We start from the raw sequence: 20,037 nt of genomic DNA, 5'->3' as shown, positions 1-20,037 counted from the left end.
GACATTTACCCAGCGAACGGAGTTCACGGGGAGGAGTGTAGGGAGAGATGAGAGTGGAAAGGTACTGAGGAGCTGCAATGATTTAACCAGAGCTGACATTGTGATGTCATAATGCCTCAGTCCACCAATGCCTAAGAGCCAACCTCATCAGTGATGTCACAATGGCTTGACTGTCCTATACTTGGCTCATAGCAGTGATTTAACCAGAGCTGACATTGTGATGTCATAATGCCTCAGTCCACCAATGCCTAAGAGCCAACCTCATCAGTGATGTCACAATGGCTTGACTGTCCTATACTTGGCTCAACTACTACTATTAAACATTTCTATAGCGCTACTAGACTTACGCAGCGCTGTACAAATTAACATGAAAAGACAGTCCCTGCTCAACAGAGCTTACAATCTAAATTGGACAGACGAACAAGGGGTGGGGAAATTGCAGTGGTAGGGGTGATAAGTGAGGGTGTTGAGTAAGAGAGTCATGGTTAGGAGTAGCAAAGAGGTGGGCTTTAAGCCTAGACTTGAAGACAGCCAGAGACTGAGCCTGACGTACTGGCTCAGGGAGTCTATTCCAGGCATAGGGAGCAGCGAGATAGAAGGAACGAAGCCGGGAGTTAGCAGTGGGGGAGAAGGGGGACGACAGGAGACATTTACCCAGCGAATGGAGTTCATGGGGAGGAGTGTAGGGAGAGATGAGAGCGGAAAGGTACTGAGGAGCTGCGGTGATTTAACCAGAGCTGACATTGTGATGTCATAATGCCTCAGTCCACCAATGCCTAAGAGCCAACCTCATCAGTGATGTCACAATGGCTTGACTGTCCTATACTTGGCTCATAGCAGTGATTTAACCAGAGCTGACATTGTGATGTCATAATGCCTCAGTCCACCAATGCCTAAGAGCCAACCTCATTAGTGATGTCACAATGGCTTGACTGTCCTATACTTGGCTCATACTACTACTACTACTACTACTACTATTAAACATTTCTATAGCGCTACTAGACTTACACAGCGCTGTACAAATGAACATGAAAAGACAGTCCCTGCTCAACAGAGCTTACAATCTAAATTGGACAGACGAACAGACAGCTAGGGGTGGGGAAATTGCAGTGGTAGGGGTGATAAGTGAGGGTGTTGAGTAAGATCATATCACCCTCTTTTCCTAACTGACTATTGCCTTCCTGTCACAGAAAACCCTATATAAGATCTTAGTATTATGCCATCACATTTAGTTCCCGGGCTCTCCAGTATTCTCGGCTAATCGTCTCATACCCTGCTCCCCTTCTTGCGTACTTTCTTCTCCTCCTCAAATCAAGCTATTTTGCATCCTTTCATCATCTCTATCTTGATATCACACAGAACTCATAAGTACATAAGCACTGCCACGCTGGGAAAAGACCAAAGGTCCATCAAACCCAGCACTCTGTCTCCGACAGCGGCCAATCCAGGCCCCAAGAACCAGGCCTAGTTCATACTCCCACCTTTTTGTTTATTTTCATTTTACGCCCCGTGGGATCTACTGAGTTCTCCACTTATGTGGATTCTCTCTAGACTGGACAAAACAGCGAAGATGACTAAAAAAAATAAAATAAAAGAGAGATGAGACGCTGCTCTGATTTTTCCGCTTGACTTCATTTCAAGTATTGTTTAACGTCATCATATAAGAGAGAGACACACATATTTCCTGCATAATTTGGATAATATAGGGAATCAGCATACAGTGAGAAGACTCCTGACGCAGGCCTGTACGGCCGAAACACAGCTGTGTCAAGTCCCTTTCTCCCTGCTATCTATTGATAAATAAAGCCTACTTTTTAACTTCAATAACCAAAGTGTCACCGCTCTTTTATTTTATTTTTCATTTTTTATTATTATTTTTTTTTTTTAGTCATCTTCGCTGTTTTGTCCAGTGTTGGTTTTTGCGAAGACTGGTTTCTTCTGGTTTTTTTTGTGTGATTCTCTCTAGACAACATATTATTTTTCCATGGCATTTCACATGACAGCCTCCACTTTTGGATTCTTCTTGCTCCGGCTTGGCTTTTGACATTCAATCGCTGAATGAGAATTGTCTTACTCTCACTCTCTTATTTCCATCCTCTTCTGCCCCTTGACATACTCTCCAGCTTATAATCGAAAGACAAAAACGCCTATATTGCGACCTAAATCGGGAGATAGGCGTTTATCTCCCAAAAACGAATAACGCGGTATAATCGAAAGCCGAACTTGGACGTTTTCAACTGCACTCCATCGCGGAGGCGTACAAAGTTGACAGGAGCGTGTCGGAGGCATGGTGAAGGTGGAACTGGGGCGTGGTTATCGGGCGATCAGAGATGGGCGCCTTTCGCCGATAATGGAAAAAAAGTATGCGTTTGTAGCGAGAATTTAGGGCACTTTTCCTGGACCCTGTTTTTTCACAAATAAGGCCCCAAAAAGTGCCCTAAATGACCAAATTACCCCCAGAGGGAATCGGGGATGACCTCCCCTGACTCCCCCAGTGGTCACTAACCACCTCCCACCACAAAAAAATGATGTTTCACAACTTTTTATTTTCACCCTCAAATGTCATACCCACCTCCCTGGCAGCAGTATGCAGGTCCCTGGAGCAGTTGTTAGGGGGTGCAGTGGACTTCAGGCAGGTGGACCCAGGCCCATCCCCCCTACCTGTTACAATTGTGCTGCTTAATGCTTAGTCGTCCAACCTCCCCAAACCCACTGTAATAATAATGGGGGATTTCAATTACCCGCATATAGACTGGGTTAATGTAACATCTGTACACGCAAGGGACATAAGATTTCTTGATGAAATCAAGGACAGCTTCATGGAACAGCTAGTTCAGGAGCCGACAAGAGAAGGAAAAATACTAGACTTAGTCCTTAGTGGTGCTCATGATCTAGTGCAGGGGGTAACGATACGAGGGCCGCTTGATAACAGTGATCATAATATGATCGGTTTTGATATTGGCATTGAAGGAAGTGAAACTAGGAAATCAAGTACGCTAGCGTTTAACTATAGAAAAGGTGATTACGACAAAATGAGAAAAATGGTGAAAAAAAGACTGAAAGGAGCAGCTCGCAGAGTAAAAAACTTGCATCAGGCGTGGATGCTGTTTAAAAACACCATCCTGGAGGTTCAGGACAAATATATTCCACGTATTAGAAAAAAGGGAAAAAAGACTAAACGTCAGCCGGCGTGGCTAAACAGTAAGATAAAGGAAATCATTAGAGCCAAAAAACAATCCTTCAGAAAGTGGAGAAGAGAACCAACTGAAAGTAACAGGATAGATCATAAGGAATGCCAAGCCAAATGCAAAGCGGAGATAAGGAGGGCAAAAAAGGACTTTGAGAAGAAATTAGCGTTGGAAGCAAAAATACATAGTAAAAATTTTTTTAGATACATTAAAAGCAGGAAACCGGCCAAAGAGTCGGTTGGGCCGCTGGACGAAAATGGTGTTAAAGGGGCGATCAAGGAGGACAACGCCGTAGCGGAGAAATTAAATGAATTCTTTGCTTCGGTCTTCACCGAGGAGGATTTGGGGGGGACACCGGTGCCGGAAAGAATATTTGAAGCGGGGGAGTCGGAGAAACTAAACAAATTCTCTGTAACCTTGGAGGATGTAATGGGTCAGTTCAGCAAGCTGAAGAGTAGTAAATCACCGGGACCTGATGGTATTCATCCCAGAGTATTAATAGAACTAAAAAATGAACTTGCGGAGCTACTGTTAGAAATATGCAATCTGTCCCTAAAATCGAGTGTAATACCGGAAGACTGGAGGGTAGCCAATGTTACTCCGATTTTTAAGAAGGGTTCCAGAGGAGATCCGGGAAATTATAGACCGGTGAGTCTGACGTCGGTGCCGGGCAAGATGGTGGAGGCTATTATTAAGAATAAAATTGCAGAGCATATACAAAAACATGGACTGATGAGACAAAGTCAGCACGGATTTAGTGAAGGGAAGTCTTGCCTCACCAATCTAATGCATTTTTTTGAGGGGGTAAGCAAACATGTGGACAATGGGGAGCCGGTTGATATTGTATATCTGGATTTTCAGAAGGCGTTTGACAAAGTGCCGCACGAAAGACTCCTGAAGAAATTGCAGAGTCATGGAATCGGAGGTAGGGTACTATTATGGATTAAGAACTGGTTGAAAGATAGGAAGCAGAGAGTAGGATTGCGTGGCCAGTATTCTCAGTGGAGGAGGGTAGTTAGTGGGGTCCCGCAGGGGTCTGTGCTGGGTCCGTTGCTTTTTAATGTATTTATAAATGACCTAGAGATGGGAATAACTAGTGAGGTAATTAAATTCGCCGATGACACAAAATTATTCAGGGTCGTCAAGTCGCAGGAGGAATGTGAACGATTACAGGAGGACCTTGCGAGACTGGGAGAATGGGCGTGCAAGTGGCAGATGAAGTTCAATGTTGACAAGTGCAAAGTGATGCATGTGGGTAAGAGGAACCCGAATTATAGCTACGTCTTACAAGGTTCCACGTTAGGAGTTACGGATCAAGAAAGGGATCTGGGTGTCGTCGTCGATGATACGCTAAAACCTTCTGCTCAGTGTGCTGCTGCGGCTAGGAAAGCGAATAGAATGTTGGGTGTTATTAGGAAGGGTATGGAGTCCAGGTGTGCGGATGTTATAATGCCGTTGTATCGCTCCATGGTGCGACCGCACCTGGAGTATTGTGTTCAGTACTGGTCTCCGTATCTCAAAAAAGATATAGTAGAATTGGAAAAGGTACAGCGAAGGGCGACGAAAATGATAGTGGGGATGGGACGACTTTCCTATGAAGAGAGGCTGAGAAGGCTAGGGCTTTTCAGCTTGGAGAAGAGACGGCTGAGGGGAGATATGATAGAAGTGTATAAAATAATGAGTGGAATGGATCGGGTGGATGTGAAGCGACTGTTCACGCTATCCAAAAATACTAGGACTAGAGGGCATGAGTTGAAGCTACAGTGTGGTAAATTTAAAACGAATCGGAGAAAATTTTTCTTCACCCAACGTGTAATTAGACTCTGGAATTCGTTGCCGGAGAACGTGGTACGGGCGGTTAGCTTGACGGAGTTTAAAAAGGGGTTAGATAGATTCCTAAAGGACAAGTCCATAGACCGCTATTAAATGGACTTGGAAAAATTCCGCATTTTTAGGTATAACTTGTCTGGAATGTTTTTACGTTTAGGGAGCGTGCCAGGTGCCCTTGACCTGGATTGGCCACTGTCGGTGACAGGATGCTGGGCTAGATGGACCTTTGGTCTTTCCCAGTATGGCACTACTTATGTACTTATGTACTTATGTACCCACATGTAGGTGCCCCCCCTTCACCCCTTAGGGCTATAGTAATGGTGTAGACTTGTGGGCAGTGGGTTTTGAGGGGGATTTGGGGGGCTCAACACACAAGGGAAGGGTGCTATGCACCTGGGAGCTCTTTTACCTTTTTTTTTTGTTTTTGTAAAAGTGCCCCCTAGGGTGCCCGGTTGGTGTCCTGGCATGTGAGGAGGACCAGTGCACTACGAATCCTGGCCCCTCCCACGAACAAATGCCTTGGATTTATTCGTTTTTGAGCTGGGCGCTTTCATTTTCCATTATCGCTGAAAAACAAAAACGCCCAGCTCACAAATTGTCGAATAAAACATGGACGTCTATTTTTTTCGAAAATACGGTTCGGTCCGCCCCTTCACGGACCCGTTCTCGGAGATAAACGCCCATGGAGATAGACGTTTTTGTTCAATTATGCCCCTCTCTCTAATCTTTCTCTCCTGTTTCTCCTATTATTTCCTTGTCTTCATCTGTCTTGTTGTATGTGCTTGTACTGCCTTCTTCCCCTTTGCTGTTGTTATGATTTTATCATTGTAAATCACTTAGGCTTTTACTTATACAAGCAAATAAATTGAACCTTGAAGAACAGAAAATTGATACTTGAATAATTTCTAAGTACCAGGTGAAGCTCATATTCTCCGATGATACCAGACATACGCACCGTGTATAATAATAATAATAATACGATCAATAATAGCAGTTAGGATTTAACTGGTACCTTTCATCTCCTGATAGTGAAAAGGCTTCGTATCATCATAAGTCTGAGTGCGATCACCTTTGGGATAAATAAGTTAATGATCGGATTTTTGGCAACTGGACTTCATCACATCTTTAGAAGAGGAGAAGACACTTGAGTGTTACACCATTACAGTTGATTAATGAATTAATACAGGCACCTGTGAGGTAAAGGGCACCTGGGGAATTAGTCGTAGAGCAAGGAATAAAATTTACAGGCCCCTTGGATTAGCACAGTGCCCAGACCCCTCCCTCTTTTGTTAGACATTTTTTTTTAAATCCTGGACTTTCTCCTTAATTCTTGCTACAACTCTTTGTCCGCATAGCTCAGCCAGTGTAGTGTCCAGGGGCCAGTGTAGTGTCCAGGTGCCTTTGGGAACCAGAACTCATACACCCTGAGTCTAGCCAGGAGGTGTTACTGTTTTCTGATGGCCAGGGCTCCTTTCTAGAAGACGTAATTTACAGCAGGAATCCTCAGACTGTTCAAGAGAACACCAGAAGTCCATTTCACATCATTGAAAGGACCAGTGGTAGATGGTCCCCCCCCCCCCCCCTTGGAGTTTGTTGAGTTGTCTTCATGGTGTGCTACCATCATTGTCTTCAGCTGATGGAGTCTGTGAACCCCACTTGCTTTGCTTGTTTTTGGTGCTGCCACACATGGTCAGGAACAGTATGGCAGGCCATACAAATGAGCTGCACAGGCTATAATTTGAGCTCTAACCATCTGCAAATCTAGGCCAACCCAGGCAACAGGACCCAGTTCTAGGAGTGAAGCCCTAGTTTTCGATGGGGCAGCATAAAGCCATGTCACTGGATGGTCAACCCAACTCCCCTGAAATAGCAAAAGATAATAAACTGATTTGAAGACCAGGCAAGTAGCAGAGGGTAGAGACTGGAAATTCTGGGAATCACATGGGAAATCCAATTCCCTTTTATTGTTTTTTTTTTTCCCTCTTTGGATTAAACTTGTGTGCCTTCTTTTTGAAAAGGAGTTGAGAGGCTGGTCTAAACAGGTCATCTCCAATGTAATTACTAAATAGCCTTGTTAATAACCTTAATGAATAATCCTCAACAAATACCATTGGGTGAAAATAATTAATGTGAACTCCGATGACTGTTCCAAAAAGTGATTCACAATCACTGACTCAAGTCTGTAGACCATTTGAGTAGAGCCAGTCTTGTAATGCAGATAACTATGCACGTATTTTTTAATGAGAAAGTCTAACTGCTGTTTTGGGGCCTTGGCCTACATGTCCTTTTGTGTTGCTATGCCCTGAGCAGATTTACAGCATTAGATATGCTAGACAACTGTTTTGGAATGGTGACTCCAGGTATGTGACTCGGGAAGCCAGTTATCACCAGCATCTACATAGCATAGCACAGAAGGAACGTGAACACAGCAGAGCCAACCCAACCATCAGGCATGACTAGGCAGTCACCTGGGGCCGCAGCTTCATGGGGCCAGCAAAAAGCAGCTGCAGCCAACCATAATCAACTCAAAGAAAAGGCGGGAGGTGTTTCTAACAGTAGGGAGGGTGGGCAGTTTTCAAGTAGCCCATTCACCAGAGCGGACTTAGAGTGATCATGATTATTGAGGGGGCCAAGGAGTCTAAAGGTTATTGGGGGGAGGAGGGGGAACAGTCAAGGCTGAAAGTTTTCCTAGGGTGCCTAATCTCCTTGTACCAGCCCTGGGACACACAGGCTTATTTTCGAAAGAGTAGGGCACCCATCTTTCGACACAAATCGCAAGATGGGCGTCCTCACAGGGTCGCCCAAATCGGCATTATGGAAAGCCGATTTTGGCCGTCTGCAACTGCTTGGGGACGACCAAAGTTCCTGGGGGCATGTCGGAGGCATAGCGAAGGGGGGACTGGGACGTGCCTAACACATGGGCGTCTTCGACCGATAATGGAAAAAAGAAGGGCGTCCCTGACGAACACTTGGATGACTTTACCTGGCCCTTTTTTTCTTAAAACCAAACCACAAAAATGTGCCCTAAATGGCCAGATGACCACCGGAGGGAATCGGGAATGACCTCCTCTTAATCCCCTAGTGGTCATTAACCCCCTCCCACCCTCAAAAAAAATTTTAAAAAATATTTTTTCCAGCCTCTATGCCAGCATCAAATATCATACCCAGCTCCATGACGGCAGTATGCAGGTCCCCTGGAGCAGTTTTAGTGGGTGCAGTGCACTTCAGGCAGGTGGACCCAGGCCCATACCCCCCCCCCCCTACCTGTTACACTTGTGCTGGTAAATGTGAGCCCTTCAAAACCCACCATGAGAGTAAATTAAAGGGCCCTTTGACTGCCACGTGCTTACCACAGGTTAAAATGCACCACTGTAGGGCGTGCTTAGGCATCCCGCGGTAGTTTCAGAATAAACACACACCATCCACGTGCGGAATTTTTGCACAGGAGGCGTGTTTGGGGGCGAAGAGTGGGCAGAGGTAGGCTAATCAGCGCTTGCGCATTGCTGCATACTAACTGATTAGTCCTTACCCCTATAAAATAGGTGGTAGTCAGGGCTCTTGCGCTAATATCCGCACGCTAATGGGAAAATTAGCACGTGGCCATTATTGGGGAAATAGAAAAATGTTTCTTTTTACCGGCAGCACTAAAGGTTGCCTCAGTTCGCAGGAAAGAGCCACGTTGGACACGTTTTAGCTTCTTGGTAAAAGGCCTCCTAAACCTCAAGACTTGGTTATCCAAGTCATCAATCGTCACTGCAACGGACAGTGATAGCTATGCAAAGCAGGGGCGTATCTGTAATGGGGCCACGGGGGCCAGGGCCCCCATAGATTTAGCCCTGGACCCCCTTACTGACGGCCCTTGCAACCCCCCTCCCGCCGCCAACCTGCCGTCGCCTACCTTTGCTGGCGGGGGACCCCAACCCTCGCCAGCCGAAGCCGTCGTCCTTCGTTCGTTTTCTTCTTTCTGAGTCTGACTCGTCTCTAACGTCCTGCACGTACACAACGTGCAGGACGTGTGCAGGACATCAGAGTCAGACTCAGAAAGAAGAAAACAAACGAATGAAGGACGACGGCTTCGGCTGGCAGGGGTTGGGGTCCCCCGCCAGCACAGGTAAGCGGCAGCGGGTGGGGGGGGGGTCGAGAGGGTCGTCGGGCAGGTGGGCGACAGTTGTTGGAGGTGGTTCTGGTTCTGGCGGTGGCGGTGGCAATGGCGGCAGGGGGGTAATGGCAGTGGGGGGCGGCGGCGGTGCCAGGGGGGGGCTAAAATGTGCCCCCTCACCTCGGCTCTGGACCCCCCTACCGGCGAAGTCCAGATACGCCCCTGATGCAAAGCCAAAACTCTGGAGCAGAACAGGGCTAGTGGTAGAACCTTTTTTTGTAACTGTTGCTTAACAATGGCAGGACATCTGTTTGCCAGTTTTTTGTTTGATTAAAAGAGCAGCAATTTTGGAGAGGAATCCTCCCAGAACTTTGCTGGCATTTTTTAATTAAGTCCACCCTGCTACTGAGCTATTAATGGACACAAAGACACACCTTCTTAATTGTTTTGGAGTTTTTTTCAGATGCATAACTTGCAGCTGACTAGTCATGTATGTGTGTACGTGTTTTCATGGCATCACCTGCCAAGCTGCTGCCGTCTCATGAAAGATCGATAAAGTGAAGGAAGCACGGCTGACGTCTTCTCTGGTTTGAGGGCTGGCTGCATGTAGGTCCATCTCTTGTTGGTTTGGCTAATTCTGGATCATAGAAGGTTGCAAGCGACGTGACCACATCACACCATTTTTGCAAAAACTTCACTGGCTACCAGTACAATACAGGGCTAAATTTAAAACTTATGTCTGATCTTCAAGGCCCTTAAAGGAAATGGCCCCGAGTACTTGAAGAACAGGATCACCCTCTACACACCTTCAAGGTCCTCCCAAAGGGTACTCCTAACCACACCGTCTCCAAAAGACATTACACGATGTGATACCCACAAGCCAGCCTTCTCTGGAGTAGCCCCCAACACTCTGGAATGCACTGCCTGAAAGGCTACGCCTAACACAAGTCTGTTTCTACTTCAGGAACTTTTCAACCAGGCCTTTAACGGAAGAAGTAATTAGCAGGGCCGCCGAGAGGGGGGGCAGGGGGGACAAAATTCCCTGGGCCTCCAAGGGGGGCCTGGCGCCAAAGTCCCCTCCACCCACCCCCCTCCGTCCACCACCGGGCTGGGCTCCCCCTGAATTCAAATCATAGCGCCTCACCTCGACCTCACTCCTTGTGAAAGAAGCACAGCAGCGGCAGTCTGCAGATCGCCTCCCTTCGGGCCTTCCCTCCCTGTGTCCCGCCCTCGTCTGACGTAACTTGCGCAAGGGCGGGACACAGGGAGGGAAGGCCCGAAGGGAAGCAATCTGCAGACTGCCGCTGCTGCGCTTCTTTCACACGGAGCGAGGCCGAGGTGAGGTGCTATGATTTGAATTCAGGGGGGCCGGCCCGGTGGTGGATGGAGGGGAGCGGCTATAGGGGCGGGGACTCGGGGGCGGCCTTGCCCCGGGCCCGGCCCAGGCTCTCGGCAGCCCTGGTAATTGGGAAACAAAACCAGTGCTGGGCAGACTTCTATGGTCTATGCCCTGATCGTGACTGAATAGATAGAGATGGGCTGGAGTGTACATTTTAAGGGGTTCAACGTTAGCTTCAGAACTTAGTACAAGAAAAGTGCTGGGCAGACTTCTACAGTCTGTGCCCTGAGAAAGGCAAGGACAAATCAAACTCAGGTATACATATAAAGTATCACATACCATGTAAAATGAGTTTATCTTGTTGAACACACTGGATGGACCGTACAGGTCTTTATCTGCCGTCATTTACTATGTTACTCTTTGGGGTTCTACATGGAATGTTGCTTCTAATTGGGATTCCGGAATCTTGTAACTCTTTAGGATTCCAGAATCTTCAGAACGTTTAGTACAAGAACAGTACTGGGCAGACTTCTACGGTCTGTGCCCTGAGAAAGGCAAGGACAAATCAAACTCTGGTATACATATAAAGTATCACATACCATGTAAAATGAGTTTGTCGTGCTGGACAGACTGGATGGACCGCTCAGGTCTTTATCTGCCGTCATTTACTATGTTACTCTTTGGGGTTCTACATGGAATGTTGCTACTAATTGGGATTCCAGAATCTTGTAACTCTTTAGGATCCAGAATCTTCAGAGCGTTTAGTACAAGAACAGTGCTGGGCAGACTTCTATGGTCTGTGCCCTGAGAAAGGCAAGGACAAATCAAACTCATCGGGTATAAAGTATCACATACCATGTAAAATGAATTTATCTTGTTGGGTAGACTGAATGGACCGTTTAGGTCTTTATCTGACGTCATTGATTATGTATATGTCTCACTCACACACACAAGGAGTGACTCAGGCTGCATATACTGCAGCGGGACATGTTTATCCACTCCTACCCTAGCTGAGATAATATTTAACCATCTCTCTGACCTCATGTGCAACTTTTCTTTAAATTAGTCCCCTTATGACCAGCATAGTCCATCCAGACTTCCCTGAAAGATGGCCAGGATTATTACCATTGCAAGGTTATTTCTAGTTTACCTATCTATATGGTCCATCTTTACTTACACTCTATGCTGCCTATTAAAATGTTTTATTGTGTATTGTGTTGACACTGTAGTATAGTAAATGATGCCATACTTTGTATTGTTATTTGAATATTTTTACTGCTATAATTATCTATTGCTTATGATTGACTTATTCTTGCTGTCACTGCCTTGAGTGAATTCCTTCAAAAAGGCGGTAAATAAATCCTAATAATTAAATGTTCTGTGCCTTTTCTATATTTTACTTGGTGCTCCTTTCCTTACTATTTAATAATTTTATTGTCAGTCGCTATGGCCTGTGCAGAGTAATAGCGCGTAATCTAGTGTCGTAGTAAACATAAATATCAGACCTTGCTCCGAACTGTAATTTATCGGTACGCGCAGGGGGTAATTTTAGAACTGGCCCCGTGAATGATTTACACGAGTGGACACCCTGGAGGGAGTAGAAAAACGTGAGAAGAGATCTACAAAAATTAGGTCTAAGGTCTGATAGTTAAAATTTAATGAACAACAAAAGAGAGTCCAAAACTCCCCGCAAAAAAACACAAAAGCAACAAATCAAGCGGAAGAAATCCAGAAAGACCAGACTGAAACCACAGATAGTTAGAGCACCAAGGAAATTTTATTGGGACCCTACACGGTCCGTGTTTCGGCCAAAAAAGCCTTCTTCAGGGGTCTAAAACAAAATAAAATAAAACATAGCTATAAATAATATAATAAAACACATATAAGAATGTATTCAATATAAAATTCTATATATAGTGTACAATAACATTAAAATATTAAAAACATATGTTATCAGAAACCATTTAAAAAAAAACATAAAATTATATATATATATATTTTTTTTTTGTTCAGTCATTTTTATTAATTTTTAAATAATAAAAAGAAAGGAAATTAAGTACCAGAGACTTAATAATAGTTTAACAAGTTTGATTATGTACACTGACTTGTAGAAGAATTATAGACATTGTTTACATCAACTCTAGGATCCCTGATTCTGTTTCATTACAGGTATTGTATATCTATAGGAATAAGCATATTACTAAATGTTAGAGGTGGAGATAAGAAATTATATATATATATGTAATTAGTATCCATTTATATTTGCATAGATTATAATAATTAATATTAACTGGATGAGTAATCGAGTATAAGAGACCAGGTTTTATTGAATGCTAAAAGGGAGCCGCATTTCTCTGCAGCAGCTTTTTCATATTTAGCGTAAAGACATACTATATTCCACCACATATCATAAGATAACTTCGTAAAGTCCTTCCAATTTTGACATATCAGTTTTAAAGCAACTTGAATCAATATACGTAATAATTTGGCTATTAGAGGTTGTATTACCGTGTTTAAACCAAATTCTCCCGTGATTATGATTTTGTATGTTAGAGAGATCTTAAAATCTAGAATATGGGAAATAGTGTCAATAAGGGTTCAACATTTAAAATTTAAAATAATCTGAATGGCAATAAAGTCAGAAATGCATAATAAAGGCAAAGAGGCTTATGAATATAATTATGTTATAGCCATATAAATATATATAAATACATAAACATTGTGTATTGAAAGTTAAAGAATTAAAAACATAAAATTTAATGGAAAGAAGTGCAGAGTGGTGCACTTGGGATGCAGAAATCCTAAGGGAAATGTATGTGATAGGAGTTCAGGGACTGACAAGCACAGTTTAAGAGAGGGACGTTGGGGTGATTAGGGTCTGAAGATTCAGGGGTGGCCCAACCATTAGGCCACCTGAGGCAGGGGCCTCAGGAGGCACTCTTTTGGGAGCGACATCTGGTATTCCTTCCTCTACTCTGTTCCACGAGTTTACCTTCTTTCTTCATGTTCCAAAAGCCGGCGGCAGCAGGCGCGATTCCCATATGCTGCCCAGCCATCGGCACCCGCCTCTTCTCTTTACTGTGGCCGCCTCTCTGATGTAACTTCCTGTTTCCTCAGAGGCGGCCGCAGTAGAGAAGAGACCGGTGTTGGCGGCTGGCCAGCATGTGGGAATCGCTTCCACCATCGGCTTGTGGCACTTGAAGAAATACTTATCTGTCCTTACCATTTTCAGGACACCTCTTTTCTTCTGCTGGTTTTCAGTATTGGAGGCGTCTTTCTGAATACAGACGAGCTGTTCACACAACGGGAGTTCTACCCCGTTTGTTTTACTTACTTCTTGCGCCATAGTTCGCAAGTTGACTGATAGGAGTTTATTGACCCCTGATGCAGGCGGTTGTACGCTGAAACACGGCCCGTGTCGGGTCTTTGTCATATTAAAGGACTACATTTTTCTCAATCCTGAAGGCCCAGTGTTTGCTTTTTTTGTTTGCCTAGTTGTATTTGTATGCTGTTTTCCCTCCTTTTTCTGGAGCCATATAGTAACCCTAGACTCATGAGTAACATCAGGAAGTACTTTTTCCCAGAGAAGGGTGGTGGATATCTGGAATGCCCTTCCAGGAGAGGTGGTGGAGACTAAAATAATGACAAAATTAAAAAATGCATGGGATAAACAGAAAGGTTCCCTACATGGAAAGAGAATGGAAGCAAAACAAATTGAATGGCGCTTAGAAGGCAACTCCAGCAGTTGGGGAGTAAGGCTTGTGCCGGGCAGGTCTGTGTCCTGAAAATGGTAAGGACAGATAAGTATGCATATTTTTCATACCACATCATATCGTATGCTTTGAATGTATCATTACTGACCCGTATGATTCCACTTCCTTCAGTTCGCTTGCCATTGATCAAACTTCCTATCCAATGGAATCCACTCTGAAGATCCTTGGTGTCATCATTGATCATCAGTTCACGTTTGAACAACATGTCTCCCAGGTTATTTCCAAATCATTCACAACTCTCTGAAGGCTTAAGCGCATCAGGCCCTACTTTACATCTGTACCCCTTAGACTACTGGTTCAATCTCTAGTTCTCTCGCAGTTGGATTACTGTAACGCTATATACTCAGTAACATAGTAGATGACGGCAGAAAAAGACCTGCACGGTCCATCCAGTCTGCCCAACAAGATAACTCATATTTGCTGCTTTTTGTGTATACCCTACTTTGATTTGTACCTGTGTTCTTCAGGGCACAGACCGTATAAGTCTGCCCAGCACTATCCCCGCCTCCCAACCACCAGCCCCTCCTCCCAACCACTGGCTCTGGCACAGACCGTAAAAGTCTGCCCAGCACTATCCTCACCTCCCAACCACCAGCCCTGCCTCCCAACCACCGGCTCTGGCACAGACCGAACAAGTCTGTTCAGCACTATCCCTGCCTCCCAACCACCAGTCCCGCTTCCCACCACCGGCTCTGGCACAGACCGTATAAGTCTGCCCAGCCCTATCTCCGCCTCCCAACCACCAGCCCCGCCTCCCGATCTTGACTAAGCTCCTGAGGATCCATTCCTTCGGCACAGGATTCCTTTATGCTTTCAGGTCCTAAAAAGACTCCAAACTTTATTAAACACAGTTGCTCGATTTTGTTCTGAAAGTACCCCATTTAATTAGTTTACATTGGCTCTCCATTAAAGCCAGGATCTCATTCAAGCTATATACCTTTTTATTCCAGGTATTGCATGGATTGGTTCCAGATTATATGACAAACAACTTAGTAATAATCCTCTTAAACTGAGTACTTTTTAATTTTTATATTTTATAATTTTTTTCTGTTTTTCAATTTTCCTAAAAATAGGGAGGAAAAGCCCCAACAGACTCTGTCTTAGCAAAAAAGCTGATCGCTTATAGGCGTGTTCTCTCTGTCATCATGGGCTAAAAAATCTTCCCAAATTTTAATGAAATATAGTCCAGACAATCTTTTTACTTAGCTTGAAAGATGCACAGACTCCTTCTTTCACCATTCCACGGCCGACAATGGCCAGAGTTTCGATAGCTGCATCAGGGTCTGTGGAACACAAGCTGTTAAATGTATGAAAAGAAGGGATCAGAACATCGCACCACAATTGGAACGTACTCAAATACCTCAGGGCGTAGTCAGACTTTGGCGGGAGGGGGGGTCCAGAGCTCGAGGTGAGGGGGCACATTTTAGCCCCTCCCAGCGCTGCTGACCCCCCCAGCCATTATCGACCCCCCCCCCCAGCGTCACAGACCCCCCCCTGGCCATTGCCGACCCCCCCCCCACCGCCGCCACCAACTTTGACAACCCCTGCTGACGACCCTCTCGACCCCTCCCTCCCTCCCGCCACCAACCCTCCCCTGCCGTTGCCTACCTTTGCTGGCGGGGGACCCCAATCCCCGCCAGCTGAGGTCCTTTTCTTCCTGCGAAAGCTTCGTTCAGTTTCTGACGTCTTGCATGTTATACGTCAGACTCACAGAAACAGAACGAAGCCTGGCTGATCTGCAAGGCTTTGTTCTGTTTCTGTGAGTCTGACGTCCTGCACGTACAACGTGCAGGGTGTCAGAAACAGAACGAAGCCTTCGCGGGAAGAAAAGGACCTCCTCGGCTGGCAAGGATTGGGGTCCCCCGGCAGCAAAGGTAGCCCATGGCGATGGCGGGGGAGGGTTGGCGGCGGGAGGGGTAGTCGAGAGGGTCGTCGGCAGGGGGATCCAGGGCCAAATCTATGGGGGCCCAGGCCCCCTGGCCCCACCTAGCTACGCCACTGTCTCACTCCAATCCGTGACTGTTGAACTCAGCTCTTCACAGTTGTCAAAATGGCGCCCAACTATATAAACTGACATCAGACGCTATTGGTTCAGGTCAGCCTATCATAAAAGACTCTTTAAACTTATAGCTCCAGGAACAAGTAGAACAGAGAAATTCTTAATAAAAATGACACCACTCTATCTATACCAACAAAAAGAAGGTCCAAATCTCCCGTAAAATAAAATGAAAACAACAAAAAGGGCGGAAGATGAAACAAAACAGACCAGAAAAGGACCATAAGGAGTAAGAGCACCAGAAAAAATTTTATTGGGACCCTACACGGTCCGTGTTTCGGCCAACAGGCCTTCCTCAGGGGTCCTGAATCTGACGTTTAAAGATGCACCTCCGAGATACTCATGAAACGAAAAGCAAAATACTCCGCTCCCGCACTATCTATGTCAAGCAATCTTAATACTGGATCTATGCAACAAGGAATCGATATAGGCCAGTTCTACAAAGCACGACTTCTACAGTGGCAGCTGGTTGCCCAGATTCCATTCTAGATTGCAAGCTGGCGTCTATGTGTCTGTATCTTGGCGTATCCACTTATGTTACATCTATAGCAGCTGTAAATGCGCATTTCCTGAACGTAGCACTTTATCATGTAAATGAAAGTATTCTATTGTCTAAGCATGTAAAAGGTTGACACATCCGTGCCCCGCCCATGCGCTGCCCCTTGGCATTTATGCACGATGTAACTTGTGCGCTTGCATTATAGTAACATAGTAGATGACGGCAGATAAAGACCTGTACGGTCCATCCAGTCTGCCCAACAAGATTAACTTGTATGTGCTACTTTGTATGTATACCCAACCTTGATTTGTCCTTGTCATTTTCAGGGCACAGACTGTAGATGTCTGCCCAGCACTAGCTTTGCTTCCCAATTACCCATAAAGCTTCTGTGGATCCATTCCTTCTGAACTGGATTTCTTTGTGTTTATCCCACACATTTTTTAATTCCGTTACCGTTTTCATCTCCACCACCTCCCGCGGGAGGGCATTCCAAGTATCCACCACCCTCTCCGTGAAAAAATACTTCCTGGCATTTTTCCTGAGTCTGCCCCCCCTTCAACCTTCAACTTATGCGCTTGAATGTTACATTCACGTGCGTGCTAGTTTCCTGCCATCTTAGTGCGCAGATGGCACTTACATTTAGGGACTAAAAGTTATAGAATGAAGAGGATCCTCGTTAGGGTCCTGCCAAGCATTTGTGACCTGGACTGGCCACTGTGAGAAACAGGACGCTGGACTTATCTGACCCGGCACGGCATTCCTTCTGCCTTTACGAATTTATCTGGAGACAGTGGTGAATAATTCAGATTAGTCTTAGGTTTGGCTGTTGTCTCCTGCAGGATCGTCACAGTGGTCTTGGTGGTTATCAGCGTGGTATGGATCCCTATTCTGCAGAACGCCAATAGTGGACAGCTGTACGTGTATATCCAATCAGTAACCAGCTACCTCGCTCCTCCTGTGACAGCGGTTTTCACACTGGCTGTTTTCTGGAAGAGAGCCAATGAGCAGGTAAAGTGCCTGTCCAACATTTTATGTATTTATTTAAAAAAATATCAATACCACCTCTGATTAGGTGGTTCACAAGGTAACATTCACATTATTCTATAAAAACAACTACATACATATACCACATAGTTCATTACAAATTAGATCAATTTGTCATAAAAAATGTTAAAAAGGCAGACACAAACAGTTGTGTTTCACTACCACATTGCCGAAGTTGTCCAGACAGTGCATTCCACAAATTAATACTTAGAGAATGATGAGGCACAGAAAGCCGGACTCTAGATCTTTGGAAGCAAGAGTTAGAATGGGAAGAGTTTCATATTCATTGGAAAAAGCTACGATTATGGGGGAGGGGACGTGGTGGAAGCCTGGGGGGCCTCTTCTGCCCTGTTAAACCCTTTTGAATATTGACCCCCATATTCTTTAAGTCCTGGTTGTTCCCCTTTTCTGTGCCCTTCACCATCTGTTGCATTTGTAGAGTACCAAGGCACGTGTACAGGGTGGGTGAAACACGATAAGGTAGAGAAGCATGGGAGGACCACACAAATATTTGAGTGGTGCCATACTTATTTGGCTTACTACAGTGCCAGACCTACACTCCAGTGCTGCATGTCCTACCATTTGCAATAGGAAGTCATCAGAGGGGGCAGGACAGCAGCAGCACTGGAATTGTGAGTCTGGGGAGGAAAGCCTCAGTCAGCACTGTGGCGGAGACGGTGGACCTACTACTACTACTACAACATCATTTCTATAGCACTGTACACTGAACATGTAAGAGACAGACCCTGCTCGACAAAGCTTACAATCTAATCGGGACAGACAAACAGGACAAATAAGGGATAAGGACAAAGAGTAGCAAGATTCCGGAATCCCAAAGAGTAGCAAGATTCTAGAATCCCAAAGAGTAGCAAGATTCCGGAATCCCAAAGAGTAGCAAGATTCTAGAATCCCAAAGAGTAGCAAGATTCCGGAATCCCAAAGAGTAGCAAGATTCTAGAATCCTAAAGACTACTACTACTATTACTACTTATCATTTAAATAGCACTACTAGACGTACACAGCGCTGTACACTTGAGCATGAAGAGACAGACCTGGGGGGGGGGGGGGGGGGGTGGAGGTAGCAGCAGCAGCAATAGCAGCAGAGGAATGGCAGTGGGCCTGGCGGGGAGTGGTGTGCCAGCACATAGGTGCAGAGGGGTTCCAGCAACCCTATTCCTATCGCTGCTTTATGGTTTCTTCTGCCACCATTTCTATATGTCTTGCAGTTGTAGAAATTTGGTAAAGAGCTACCTTGGGATATTCCCATGAAAGTGACTCTCTCATTTCCTTTCCAGGGTGCTTTTTGGGGGCTGATGGTCGGGTTAGTTGTGGGACTCAGTAGGATGATCTTGGAATTCGTGTATCCCATCCCTCGCTGTGGAGTCTATGATGAGAGGCCGGCAGTGCTGAAGGATGTCCATTACCTGCACTTTGCCATCATCCTTTGTGCCTTAACCGTGGGTGTGGTAGTAGGGATAAGCCTGCTAACAGAGCCTCCCTTTCAGTCACAGGTAGGTGACAACATTTGATATTGCTTACTTGTCTTGGGTGAAATGCTTTACACCTGTTCCGATATAGCTCTACTCCAGTCAGAGCACCAGTAGACTTTTCTACCTGCGTTTCTGTAGATAGAATTTCTGTGGCAAATTAGTATGTGTAGATTTGAAAATACAGCCTAGACATGTTATTTTCCAGTCCCACCTACCATACAACGTTCGCCCTAAATATCTCATCTCCATGTAGCTAAATTTATTTACACTATCAGGCTCATTTTCGAAAGAGAAAGACGCTCATCTTTCGACACAAATTGCAAGATGGGCGTCCTTCTCACAGGGTCGCCCAAATCGGCATATTGGAAAGCCGATTTTGGGTGTCCCCAACTGCTTTCCGTTGCGGGGATGACCAAAGTTCCCGGGCGTGTCGGAGGCGTAGCGAAGGTGGGACTTGGGTGTGCCGAACACATGGGTGTCCTCAACCCATAATGGAAAAAAAAGGGCATCCCTGATGAACACTTGGACGACTTTACCTGGTCCTGTTTTTCTTATGACCAAGCCACATAAAGGTGCCTGAACTGACCAGATGACTACCGGAGAGAATCGGGGATCACCTCCCTTTACTCCCCCAGTGGTCACTAACCCCCTCCCACCCTCAAAAAAATCTTTAAAAATATTTTGTGCCAGCCTCTATGCCAGCCTCAAATGTCATACTC

General features: G+C 45.4%; 1 protein-coding gene across 1 annotated transcript in view; it reads left to right on the top strand.

Annotated features, from left to right (window-relative positions):
• SLC5A10 (solute carrier family 5 member 10) overlaps positions 1 to 20,037 on the top strand; it is a 170,706-nt gene that overhangs the window by 139,355 nt on the left and 11,314 nt on the right. Inside the window, exons 12-13 of the mRNA XM_030213115.1 lie at positions 17,624 to 17,792; positions 19,124 to 19,339. Coding sequence (XP_030068975.1) covers positions 17,624 to 17,792; positions 19,124 to 19,339 — 385 coding nt within the window. The remainder of the gene's footprint in view (positions 1 to 17,623; positions 17,793 to 19,123; positions 19,340 to 20,037) is intronic.

The sequence above is a fragment of the Microcaecilia unicolor genome, chromosome 8 (assembly GCF_901765095.1).
Source record: "Microcaecilia unicolor chromosome 8, aMicUni1.1, whole genome shotgun sequence".
Taxonomy (NCBI): domain Eukaryota; kingdom Metazoa; phylum Chordata; class Amphibia; order Gymnophiona; family Siphonopidae; genus Microcaecilia; species Microcaecilia unicolor.
The sequence above is the reverse complement of the archived record's forward strand: the minus strand, read 5'-3'. Positions and strand labels throughout refer to the sequence as shown.